Here is a 13877-nt window from a genome sequence, read left to right as displayed (position 1 = left end):
GTGGCACAAGCAGCAGAGTTTGGATGAGCTTTGCAGCCTGTCTGGAGAATTCAGCAGAGGGAGGCCTGAGGTGCAGCACCCTCAGAGCACCTGTACACATGGAGCACTTCAACCTCACAGGTCCAGCCCCCAGGGAAAGCACTGCTCTCTTGGAAAAAGAGTTGTTTAATTCCTGTCTGGGTAGCATTTTGTGGGTGATGTTTTGTTACAGAGCTGGGGGGTCTGTCTGCTGGATTGTTTCCAAACCAGGCATCCTCCTCCTGTCTGTGGTGAGCAGAGAGGGCAGCAAGACTTGTTCCCTTCATAGAACCAGGGGGCTGGTTCCTAAGGATAAGCTGGGCAACCAAAATCCTCTTGCAAAAGGCTGGCAGAGAGGCCAGCACGGGTTTTATAACAGAAGTTACATCACTGACTAACGAGGCTCCTGTGCTCTCACAGGCTCCTGTTGCTTAGCAGCACGAGCCCTGCTGGCGTGGATTTGGGTGCCCAAATCCTTTGGGTGCCTTTGCAAATCTCCCTTAGGTTTTCTCACAGGTGAAAAGCTGTTGAGTGAATGGGTGTAGCTCCAGCAGACATCTCCTGCCGTGTGGTAGGTGGGATTGGCTTCCAGGGGTGACACAGAGGTGTGACCAGACGTGGCTTCTGTGACAGGGTCAGCCAGAGACTGAGCCTTGTCCCTGACAGGACATCCAGAGCAAACCACAGGATGTTTGGATGGAGAGCTGTAGTTATTTTGGATGTTGAAACTCTGAAACTCAACCCACAACACCTACTGAACTTGGGGAACGTGTGGTACCTTTGGCTTCAAACAGCAGTGGTTTAGGAGCATCATAAATGCTCCTAAATTGATTCAACATTGTTGCTGTGGGAACTCAACCAGCTCCTCAAATCAGAACCCATGCACTTGGCAAGCTGAGGATTTGGTTAGGAGGGGAACATGGATTGGATTTTTTTTTAATATGTGTCTTCATATATGTACATGTTTGGATGGGAATGGCCTTTGTCTTGAAGCTGATGGTGGTGGTGGGCACGTTAATCAGCCTTCTGCTAAATGAGTGAAAATGAAGCTGGAAGGGACTCTGAGGTATTTTTAGCCCCTCCTCTGCCTGCAGGGAAGAGGGACTCTGCCTGTTATTCCTGACGAGCTCCTTCTGAAAAGCCTCTGACAATGGGGATTTCACAATCCTCCCAGGCAGTTTATTTCAGTGTTTCACCCTCTGCCCTCCTGACTTTTTTCTGCTGCCCAAGCAGTATTTTCTTTGCTGTACTTGAAGCCTGTTACTCCTTGTCCCGTCTGCAGCTGCTCAGAGAGGAGCCCTTACAGGCAGCTTTTCTGTAGCTGGAGGCTGTCACCTCTTTCCCTTGCTTTTTTCTCCCCTAGATTTAAACAAATTCAAGCCCTTCAATGTTGCTTCATGGCCACATCATTTGACAGTCAGCAGGGTGTTCCAGAGTGACTTCAGACACTTTTCCCAGCTGATGATGTGACACAGGGACATAAGAAATTAGTGACAGTGCAGAGGGAGAGAGGTGGAAGCAGGAGCTGTAATCCCGTGTTTCAGGAGAGGGACATCGACCAGGAAAAGGAATTCTACCCCAGCCAAAGCCAGCACACACAGCATCCCAGGAGAGTGGCTTCGCATTCTTTGTTCTAGTTATTGGTTTGTTTTATTGTTGTTGTGAGTGGGGGGTTTTTGTTGGATGGTGGTGGGTTTTCTGGTGTTTGTGGGTTTTTTTGGTTTTTTTTTTAATTTTTTTTTTCTGTTTGGTTTTTTGGTTTTTTTTGGGTTTTGTTGGGTTTTTTGTGGGGGTTTTTCTGTTTTTGTTTTTGGTTTTTTTTGTCTTTTTTTTAAATTCTGTTTTTTAATTACTTTTTGGGCTTTTAAAAAATTATTATTATTTCTTAGTATTTTAATGGAATCTCTCACCCATCTCCAGTGCTGCATTTGCTTCCCACAGAGCTCCCAGCAGCATCTCCAGGACAATCTCTTGCACCCCAGCCAGGGTGTGCTGGGCATCCCACTGGACACGTTTGCTTCCATCCAGCCCCAAAGTTCTCTGTTCATCATTTCTACTCTGGGGGAGCAGATCTGACCCTCCACCACGGAACTGTGCTGGGAACAAGGAGGAGCCTGGACTGACCCATGGGGGACTTTTCCTCCCTAACCTTCCAGTCCCCAGCAGCATCCCCTGGCTCTGCCCCTGGTGACGCCGCTGTTTGTTTGCAGCTGAGGTGGCTGCAGCTCCCGGGGGGCTTTGCCTTTGGAATCCCATTTTGCAAACCCATTTTGCAACCCTGACTCCTCCAGCCACAGCCCGACGGGCAGGGCAGGGGGGCAAACGGCAGGGGAGGAGTCCCGAGGGGCCGCAAAGCCTGGGCAGGGCAATAATTCCCTTCCCTGCAAGGGCATTGCTGTCCCTCCTGCCCGTGCCATGCTGGGACATCCCATCCCACCTCCTCCCGGGCCACTGGGATGTCACAGCCTCACTGCTGCCATCCAGCTCATCTGCGACGTGGGCCCAGGGGCCAGGGCTGAGCAGGGGGACGTGTCCTTTCCCAGAGGTGGTTTCTGGCTGAAAGCTGCAGAGGTGGAGAGAGAAAACAGGGAGTGAAACACAGGTGAGAGGAATGAGGCTTCTGGGCCGAAGTCGTGGTTAGAAGGGATTACCCCTGGCTGGTTTCATCAACCCCAGGTGGAACCTGGCTGCTGGTTGCTGTGGGAAGGTGGGGTTAGTGCTCACATTTCAATTAAAATCGGGTCTACCACTGTGCCAAGCCGTGGTGCTGATGGGGTGACACGGTGTTTGTCCCCCTCCCACGGAGGGAGGACATAGCAGATATTGAGGAGGAAAAGCTGATAGCTCGGAGCAGATCCCAGCGCTCGGGAGCCGCTCGCAGCTCTTGTGTGACCCCTTGTGTCGGCACTGCCTGAGGCTGGACCTGCTTCCCAGCATTTCCACCCATGGATATCTCCCACTGCCCTCGCATTTAAGGGATGATTGCATGTAAAAATGAAACACTAATACGGGGTGGAAATGCACCGGTCATAGGCACAGTGACAAATCCTACTTATTACTCTCAAGTACAACGTTAAGGGTTCTTTTCCCACCAGCCAGACTTGCTGTCTCTTGCTGCCTCTTTATTTTGCTCCTGAATTATTTTTTTGAGCAGCTGGGCAAGTTTAATGGAGGGTTTAAAGCATCTCACGGATTCTTAAATTCTCACAGGTTTCGTGAAAATTTGGGCTTGAGAAAAAGAAACTAAAAAGAGAAACACCAGACCCGACCATAAGGTGACCTCGGATGGCCCAGAGCTGCCGGAGCCCGGGCTGTGCCTGGCCAAGGGAATGCCTCGGAATGGGACTTTTCCAGCCTTTTTAATTATTTTTATCGGGGATTTTCTGGGGTCATTTCATCCATGAAATGTTAAATCCATCAAATTTATCTTAAAATCAAAACAGGTGGGTTATTAAGGGAGTGCCAGGACTCCAGAGCAGCAAAAGCTCCGGAAAACTGATCCTAAATGTGCTCTTGGCACCTCGTAATGATGAGTTTGGGGGGTGTCTCCTGGGCTTGGGGAGGGGATGACCAGGAGGAGCTGGTTTATTTTATATACTTACATATTAAAGTGTATTTATGCTACTATATTAACACTTCTTGAATTTTCTCTCTATGTGTACATGTGCTGTATGTGATGAAGATCTCATGTAAAAATCTTTTGTCACGTATATTAGTGTATACAAAAAATACAAACATCTCCAAAAGCATGTTTTATGTGTTATCTGTTCCATATATATAAAAATATAATAACAAAACACTGCTAAATGCACATATAGAGGCAGTCAAAGGGTGTATTTCTGCATTGTAACGAATATATTTATAATATATATTTATAATATATAAATATAAATATTTATAATATATAGTATATTTACATATTATATAAATATATTGTATAATATATAAATATATTTAATAATATATATTTATAATATATATTATAAATATTTACAATATATAGTATATTTTATTATTATATATATATAATATATAAATATATATTATATAAATATATTTTATATATTATGTAGAATAAATAGCAAAGCCAGATCTTTATAGCAATAAAATATGTGTGTATATAAAAAGCTCTAAAGCCATATAAATGAAGTAAATGCTGTAAAATAGACCATATGAAAATGTAACTATTGAATGTCTATATCTAGCTCTGTGTGTGCACAATGCACAGTCACAGATGGAGGTGAGTGTGTGCATTAGAAACAAACTTTGTGCCTTGAATAACATTTTATTAAATGTTAACTCCAAATCATCATCATGATAAATTCTACTTTATATATTTTTGAATAAATACCAATATATGTATATATAAATCTAGCCTTTAAAAATAAATGCAGCTAAACATGGTATGTGAAAATACGATTTTTTTTAACCTTTATTGCACATCATTTTATATGTGTGTCTGCTTAAATAAAAACAGATCCATTTTTTTAAGCCTCTCTTTCTGTCCTGAGTGTGAAGATGGAAACGTGTGACACAGACACACGTGTGTGTCCAGGGAAGGGGAGGGTTTCTGGGTTATTAAAACAGATATTTGGTGTGCAATAGGTGCTATATATTTAAACTCAGACCTTTATACATCAGTGATGACTATTTTTAGATGCATCTTCATAGAAAATATGAATGAAAACCTTATTAATTCTGTTCCATATGCTCTAGGGAAATAAAATTATTAAATTTCTCTCTGACTAGACATACACAGGCAGTGTGTGTGTGCTCATACATGTCTGTGTTACAGCAAATACACTTTGTGCATCATAATGTATAGTAAAAACAGACCTCTATAGCAAGAGGTAATTATAGATATATATAGATATATAAATAATATAAATAATTTATATAAATTATATAATAATATAAATATTAACCTAGATTATCAAATTCTGCTAAATATGCCGTATGAAAATTTAATTGAATTTATATCAGTGTATACAACAGTATCAGGACACAATATATACATATATATTTATATATATATATATATACACACTATATGTATCTCTAATATATGTGCCTGAATATAGTTGTAGCATATATAGTGTATTTATTTGTGTATATATAGTGTATGTATATCTCAAATACACAGTGTATATATATATAAAAAAAATACATAGTATCTATATAAAATACATATTAAATAGTGTATATATACTATGTATAATACAGATTATACAGAGTATATATAATACATATTATAGTATAATACACATACATAGCATATATTTATATTATATATATACACTATGTACATGTATTACTTTATATTACTGTATATATGTATATATATACACATAAATATAGAGTAATATTATAAAGTAATACATATACATGGTATACACAGATAATACATATTATAGTGTACATATATTAAATATATAAATTATGCTACACATATGTATGATATATATGTATATGCATAACTTTATAATATTATTATTCTAATATATTGTGTGTATACATACATATACATATATGTATGTATATATATGTATGTATATATATGTGTGTATGTATATATATTTATGTATATATACAGTACAAAGACACAGATCTGCAGCTATTTAGGTACAAGGATGAGTGTGGGAATATTGATTTATATGGGTGTACTAAGACAACTCCTGTGCATAATCAGAGCATTATGTCTTATCACAAAAAAGACCTTGATAACAATATTTTTCATATGGATTATAAAGCTGCATCCAAGTAGTAAATTCTGAGAGACTTTAATAATTAAATTCTGAGAGAATTTAATAAATTCTGAATTTATTCTCTATGAAATACAATTATTAAATTTGTAACTATATAAGCCATATCTGTATGGAGAGAGAGCTCCAAGGACTTGTGTGCCCACACTGACATCTGTGTTTGTGTATTACAGAAATTATATTTTGTGCATAGCATATATAGCAAACCCAGACCTTTATAGCAATGAAATGTATTTTAAAATGATAAAAATATGTATTATTAATAGAGTAAATGCTGTTAATATGCTGTATGAAAGTCTAATTGGCCAAAGTATAGCCATATGGATGTAGAGATGTATGTGCTTGTGCAGATGCACAGTGTGTGTGAATTAGACAAATACACTTTCTGTCTCATTAAAACCTTTGTATTAATAAAGTCTAGTTTATATATTTATAAACACGTATAAAAATATAAAGCTAAAAGCAATTATGATAAATATATGAAAATGTAATTTTAACTTTCTTCTGTATACACACATACCTTTAATATGTGCATTTAAATATGTCCCTTTATTTCTATATATTATAGCCATATATAAAACTAATGAGTGCATGCACACGGACAAAGGGGAGATTAAGCAAGAGACTGAATTCATCTGTGTTATTAAAACATGGGTTTTATGCCTAATATATACTATATATTAAAATGTAGACTTTTATAGATGTGTTTGTGTGTGATTTTGCACGTGCACACACATATGTGTGTAACAAATGTACTTTGAGCATAATATATATATATTAAAAAAATATATACATATATATTTATTAAAACTAGACCTTTATATCAATGACCTCTATGCATACAGATAAATACACCCCCCCATACACATACACATTTTAATAACTTGTAGAAAGAAGTGTTAGTAGTGAGTTACATTTTTCTCTCACTGGCTGTACTTTATTATATATAAACTAGGTATCTAAAAGCCTGCAGTATGTATTATCTGCCATGTGGTCTATACAAAATATCAGATATGATGGAGAGTAAAATTAATGAGTTCTGTTGTCCACTATAATAAAAAATACTCTTTAATGTGCAGCATTTTTGTGAATGTATTACAAAGGAATGATCACATCTCATGATATATAAAGTGTATATAGTGTGTGTGTGTGTATATATATATATATATATATATATATATATATATATATAAATGATGAATATAGCTTACACTGTATCCCTTTAATACTTATTAAGCTAAACATTTTATTAAAATAATAAGAAGCACTAACTATACTACAACTAGAAATATTTTCTCTCGTGTAAATACCCATTTGCTGGGGTTATACCCAACCCTGGTGGCAGCTGGGCAGGTTTGGGGACATTTGCACCCACCTGGGGTCCATCCCCTGATGTGACACAACCCAGGCTGGAGGCTCTGGGCACTCACAGACCAGAGGATGGGGGAGAAAAATTAAAACACTTCCCCTCCCAAAAGCCCCGTGCCCCGACACACCAAAACAAGCACACAGGTGAGAGAAGAAAAATTTAAAAGTTTATTAAACATTAAGAATAACAGACGAAAAAAAAATATTTGGGCTGAACAGCATACAGGATGCAATCCACTTCTTGTCATACAGGTAATTTGATCTGTTTGTTTAACTTGTATTTAATGCTGTCTTGTGGTGTTGCCAGAAATACGATGGTTGATCACTTGTAAGTTTTAATATATTTTTTTTCTTATCTCTTCACATAAAAAAAAAGAAGTCGACAAAATAAAAATAAACTGCACATCTCTATTGTAAATTACATGCAAAAATAGTTTTAAAGCAATAACTGGGGGTATTACAAACCCACAGAGGCAAGAGATTCAAGTGTGAGGGGTGTGAGCCGATCCCATCCCCGTGGGCACAGCTCGGAGCCTCACTCGGGCTCCTGCCCTGCATTTTGAATTTCTTGCTTTTGTGGATTCAAGTCAGAACTTTATTTCCATGGTGCTCGGTTTTAGAGACTTCAGCACCATTCAAAATAGAAAAAGAAATACCCCCCCTGCCTTCTCTGCCACGGGCTTTCCCACGGAGAGCCCCAAGGTGCTCGGATCACAAATCCATCTCCAGTCCCACTGATTTCTAGAGGGCATTCTTTTTTAAAAAGAAAAAAATTCACTTCTAAGTTTCAGCAAAAAAACAAAAGAGAAGACAAGCATTTTACCAATGCTTATAAGTTTAATAGAGGTCAGTGAATTATTTAGATAAGCTATTAATTATTCTGCAAATATATATATTTCTATTTTTATAAAATTACAATCTCTTATACCTACAAGCTCCTTCATGAGCAACAAAGCCACCAGAGGTGTGATGAGCCCAGCTGAGCTGTCCTTGGGAACTGAAAATGAGCTGAACTTCCATTTATTTATTATTTTGGGGAGACAACCTGGCTAGATAACCTGGAGTTTTTCCAGATATCGGCCCACATATTTTGCCTTTTTTTTTTTAACTGCTAATTTTTTTTTACAAATGAGCTTTTCACAGCAGCCAAGGTACCTCACTCCCACAGCAAATGGGGAGTGCCTAAATCCCTCAGGCTCCTTGTTAAGTCCTCACCCCAAAGGAGAAGCTGCAGCCTGTGCACATTCCCAGTCCCTCCTGTTCTCCCAGGGGTGAGGAGGCACTGGAGCAGCTCTGGCACCGCTGGGCCAGGCAGCTGCTGGAAACCTCTGTGCTCCTCTGTGGCCATAACAATAAATCTGTTACACCCAGCCTACAAAAACCATCTCCCACCCCTTCCCTGCCCAAAGAAACAAAAGAATTCTCTGTCACTTTTTTTTTTTTTCCCCCAAGCTGCCTTTTACGTGTCACAGAAAGGTTTGTGGTCACACCCCACCCCTCGCCGATGGCACTGCTGACCTCACTCCTGCTCCTGGGGCACCCCAAAAACACCCCTCGGGGGGGGACTGGGGCTGCTGCAGTTTGCTGTGCTGCTGCCACGTGCCCACAGCAGCTCTGAGCCCTGTGCCACACACTCCTGGGGCTCCCCAGCACCCAGTGCCTCATACTGACCTTCAGGGAATAACTCACTGCGCTTCAAAGTTTGCTGCAGCACGTGGAAATTCAGCTTACCCAATAAATGCTCCACAGGCAAGTCCTGCATGTCAAGGGACACTGACAAGCCAGGTGTGTTTGTGGAAAAATATTGGGAAAGTGCCATTCATGCAAGGGGATTTTTAATGCTGACCAAAATGCTGAGTTCTTTGTCGCCTTCTCCTGAAGCATGAAAACTGATTTAATGGAATGAACAACCTGTTTATTGGAGAATAATGTCAGAACACTCAGAAAACTGCAAGCAAGACGTGTAGCACCTTATTTTCCTCACGTGTTACTAACTGTGTGCAGTACACAAAGTGTGTACAGGGTCTGAGCTATTTATAAAAAAAAAAGTATTCAGCTGGAAACAGATTGTAGCAGCAGCAGCAGATCAGAAGTGCCTGTGAGTGGTTTTGTGTTATATGTTATTTTCCTGCCATTACAAAATAGTGTATTGTCCAATCAATAGTTGACTAAAATCCATGTTGTGCTTTGTCCCTGTTAAACAGTTTCTTGATGTGTTTCTGATGGAAAATACTAAAGTCTCTCCTTTTCAGTAATATGGAACATCCTGGAAATCCATATTACTTCCATAAAAATTTAATTTAAAGCACAGAACATGTCAGTGTGCCAGTGGTAGGCTTAAAATATTAAAAGATTAAAAAAAAAAAAAGAAAAAACAACAACCAACAAACCCCTAAGCATTTCCTTTCTGTACAATAATGGAGAATATATATCTTTGCTATATATTTTAAACATGGAATAGCTTTTTCTTTTTGCTATATATATGTCTTTCAAAATACATTGTCAGTATTTGTACTTGAAAAATACTGTACAAAACGAACATACTATAATTATTCTGTATAAACTTTATACATTTTATAATATCTATCCTTTTGGTCTAGAGTAAACACTTAGATTGATTGGATTAACCACAGTATATGACAACACCATCCCCTCCTGAAATACACCAGTGTCTCTTACATTCATTTTTCAGAAGTCCACTTTATATTAGAACATACATGTTCAAAAGCAGAGAGTTTAAAACAATAAAGTTCAGAACCATCAGTTCATGTCACACTCAAAACAACAATCACTAGGAAAAAATGGGCTTTGCAAACCAGTGACTTCTTCTAACTGAATAAAAGTGATTTTTAAAACAGCAAGATATAATCCACAGAAAATATATTACAAAACATGGGGGGGGAGGGAAAAACCAACTGAATTTAGGTATTTATTTAACTTTTAATCACAAAATGGAATAACTAACTGAAAACAGAAAAGCCCCTCTGATTTCGACATCGGATCTGATTTGATTCTAACGAATTTTGTTCTCACTTCAACTAATTATCCTGCTCCTTCCACATGCGCTCCCCCACAGGGACACAGGGACCGTGCCCACAGAAACTTCTCTCTCTGACTTTTGGAACTCGCTGGCAGAGACAGGAAAACTCCTGTTGGGTAGGGAACCATCCTACTTCCAGGGGGAACATCCGGGCAGCATGCACGCGAGCGCACGACAGGATTATTGCTTCAGGTACAGGCAGTGCAAGGTACAAACTCTGTGCTCTACCACACACTCCTACCTACCTACCTGGGGTCCGTGGAGAGAAAAAGGAACCTTAAGTAGCTACAGAGAAGCCATTATGGGATCTATAATGAGTACAGCTAACTCAGTCTAACAGCACTTTTAAAATCTGAAGACAATTATCACCAAAAAACTTAAAATACAACGAAAGCGATCTATAAATTAATAGTTCTGCAGTGTAGTACTAAATTATTATTTGTGCACTTTATTAGCATGTTAACTTTTCTGATTAGACAGACGTAAAACGATAGCTTGTTACTCTTGAAAAAAAAAACTGAGATCTACTTTTTTTTTCTTTTTTTCTTTTTTTTTTCCTTTTTTTTTTTTTTTTAAGTAATTTATACTGGGATCTTTCCAAGTAAAATCAGGAGGATGGAACTGATTACAAGAACGTAAATACCCTACTCTGAAGCAGCACTGAAAAAAAAAAAAAAAAAGATAATAAAAAGCTTACTATGGTGGTTTCTCAACAGTCCAGGTAAAAATGTGGCACCCTTTGAAGAGGGTTCATAAAAATGGGAAGTGCTGAGATGCGTGCACACCCACACACACAGGCACACCCACGGACACAGACCTGGGAACACACATGTGCACACACACACACACACACACACATGCACGCACGGGGGGACACGCACACGCAAACAGAACAAAACAAACCCAAAACAAAACAGAAAACCAACGTTAAGTCAGTTTTGTTTCTGCTTCTGGTAAAGTGCTGAAGACAGAAAGGTTGGTTTGGGCGTGGTGCTATCAAACAGGAAACACATTGTCCATCTAGTCAAATGCCAACCTGCGACAAGGAGAAAAAAAAAAAAAAAAGGAAAAAGAAAAAAAAAAAACCCAAAACAAACCAAACAAACAACCAAACCCCACTTGCCCCCCTCTCAGATTTACAGGGGGCCGTGTCGAGCTTCATACTTGGCCAGGACGTTCTTGCACTTGCCCAGCTCTTTCCGCAGGTCGGCCACCTCCTGGCGCAGCGCCGAGTTCTCCTTCTCCAGGAAGGAGGCGCGGATGGCGATCTGGTTCTCCTTCAGCCGCCGCGCGTCCCGCGAGCGCTTCGCTGCCATGTTGTTCTTTCTGCGCCTTGCCCAGTATTTGTCATCCTGCTCATTAAACACAGGCAGAGACAAACAAGGTATTAGATTTCGGTAAGATGAGCCGCCACCCGGACCTGCTCCCCAGCCACCGCCTCCGGGACTTCGGTGCCATCCCATCCCGACAGCGCCGGGCACGGCGGGACAGGAGTCGCGGCTCTACGTGGCACAACCCACCCAGGGAGCACAGATGCCCTTGCATGTTTCTGTCAAAATGTTTACACTAACCCCCTCATCCTCTTGACAGTGAATTCCTCCAAGGAAAAAGGAAGGAATATTCCAGTGGTACAACCCCTCTCACATCTCTGCTGCCCTAGTTAGCACATCCACCTTCGCGTGCCGTGACTCATCCTCTGCAGTGGCTGGAGCAGCACTAATTACCTCTGGCCTTGCTCAGCTCTGCCAGCCAACACCTGCTTCACTCTGTTTGTTGGTATCACCCATTTCATCTACTGTTCAGCTCATTTTTTTCTGTTCAAAGCTCTCTACAGAGCCCCAAAGTGTTCCTGTGTGCACCACCAAGTCATTGGAAGAGGATTCCCTGGCATGACAGCGATGGCTCTGGTACCAAGCACAGAGATTAGTACAATTACTGGGGGAAAAAAAAGAAAGTATTCCCAGAAATACTTCCACTTCCCCCTGAAGTTTCATAAGCCAACACATTCTCAAAGTGTTATCCCTGAAGGACTGCCTCTATCACCTCACTGCATTGGTGCATCAAAGGCTCGAAGGAACTACTGAATTTCACCTGATTTTTCCACCTTCCAATGAAGTGGCCTTCAGTGAAATGGCAGCTTTGATGTTCTTTCAAACTGAATCAAGTTCTAGAAATTTGGAACAACTCAGTAAACACAAAGTGGGCTTAATCTCTCAGGAAAAGTGAAATTCAGCCCCCTGCAGAGTTAGATGATGCAGCCATTCACCCTCAAACTGCCTGGCCAGGTCATACAGGTCAAACTTCTCTTCCCAGGGTCACCCCTCCTTTTTAATATGCTTCCATTTCCCTGTGTAGCTCCCGAGCATGGGGGCACAGCACCATGCCCAGCACAGGGCACAGGACCCAGCTGCTCCTATGCTGCACTGAGCACACAAACACCCACCACTCCTGGGTCCTTCAGCCTGGAGCACTCCCAGCCTAATCCTGCTGCTCTGCACCTTCTGCTGCTGCTTCCTTAAGGCAAAGCAGGAGCAAAACAACTGCTGGCAGGAGGACTCTTGAACTGCTTTCTATCAGTCTGGCTCAACAAGGTGTGCAGCAATGCTGATTTGGAGCCAGTGCTATCTCTAAATTGCTCTTCACCTGTACTTAGATGGGACCCCCAAAAATCCTCTTAAAAACAAGCACGCAGCAAAAAGCTATGACCCGAATCTTGTTTATAATTTCCCATCTCATTCCACTCCATAAAAATCAGCTTTAAGCAATTTATTAGTGTGCCACCTAGGCTTCATCCCTCTTTATTTTAACAAATTGCTATGGCAAATCCCTTAATCCAGGCCTGAAAGAGGTAAGGCTGGCATTTCCAAATCACATGCAGCCCAGAGACGATTGACTGGTCTAATCTGCTTACCCTCCCCCAGGACCCAGGGCCCTCCACATGCCAGGGCAGAGGCAGCGCGTGGGTCAAGCGCTCTGAAAGGAGTCAAGGGCAACCCAGGGGATTATCCCCAGGGAATGAGAGACCCTGAACTTTTAGTTCACTCTCGAGTGGAAACTAAGTGCCCCACTGCTGCACCCTGGGCGCTGCTGGGTGCCACATCTGGAGCCAAAAGCACCTCTGCCAGGAGTTTGCTGCGATGAATAAGGATACCTGGGAGACATGACAGAGTGAGGAATGGCACTAGGGAGCAAACTCCAGCCATGCCTGTGACAAACAGCTCTCTCTAAGCAGAACTCCAAACACTGCAACCCAACAGGGATCACCCAGGTAAGCAACAAGGTGCAGACAAACCTCTGCAAAGGAAAGATGAGGATACTACAAAGCAACAGTAACACACCACCTGAACACTCCTTGAGTTGTGATTTCTGTGCTCTTAACTGGCACCACAGTATCCTTAGGGATAAAAATAGCCTCTTTCCCTAATGCTATCAATCTGGTGCAAACACATGGCATCCCTGCCTCTGTGCACGTGCAGCCAGGGATTCCCACACTCCAGCAGGCTCTCAGTGTGTGTCTTGGGGGCAGCAGCAACAACAGAATGAAATTCTGCACTGACTGCCCCTGATAAAAAAGATCTTCTGGGAAAGCACATACTGGGAAAACAATCTTGCAAATAATAATTTTCACAGTGTTTGATAACCTGGATCAGTTGATCGATTTTCCTGCTGTCTTCATGTTCTTTGCTCTT

At 41.0% G+C, this 13877-nt stretch overlaps 1 protein-coding gene across 3 annotated transcripts in view; it reads right to left on the bottom strand.

Moving 5' to 3' along the window:
• Window positions 1-7293: 7293 nt before the first annotated feature.
• The window catches only part of HLF (HLF transcription factor, PAR bZIP family member), a 34323-nt gene continuing 27739 nt past the window's right edge, over window positions 7294-13877 (bottom strand). Inside the window, exons 3-4 of one of the 3 annotated variants that reach the window (XM_029960040.1) lie at window positions 11329-11540; window positions 7294-11224 (exon numbers count right to left, since the gene is read on the bottom strand). In XM_029960040.1, coding sequence (XP_029815900.1) covers window positions 11209-11224; window positions 11329-11540 — 228 coding nt within the window. In that variant the 3' untranslated portion in view covers window positions 7294-11208. The other 2 variants (XM_029960039.1, XM_029960041.1) reach the window with 2 other exon arrangements.

The sequence above is a fragment of the Manacus vitellinus genome, unplaced genomic scaffold (assembly GCF_001715985.3).
Source record: "Manacus vitellinus isolate BGI_N305 unplaced genomic scaffold, ASM171598v3 scaffold_24_pilon, whole genome shotgun sequence".
NCBI lineage: Eukaryota > Metazoa > Chordata > Aves > Passeriformes > Pipridae > Manacus > Manacus vitellinus.
This window is presented reverse-complemented; position numbering and strand designations above follow the sequence as displayed.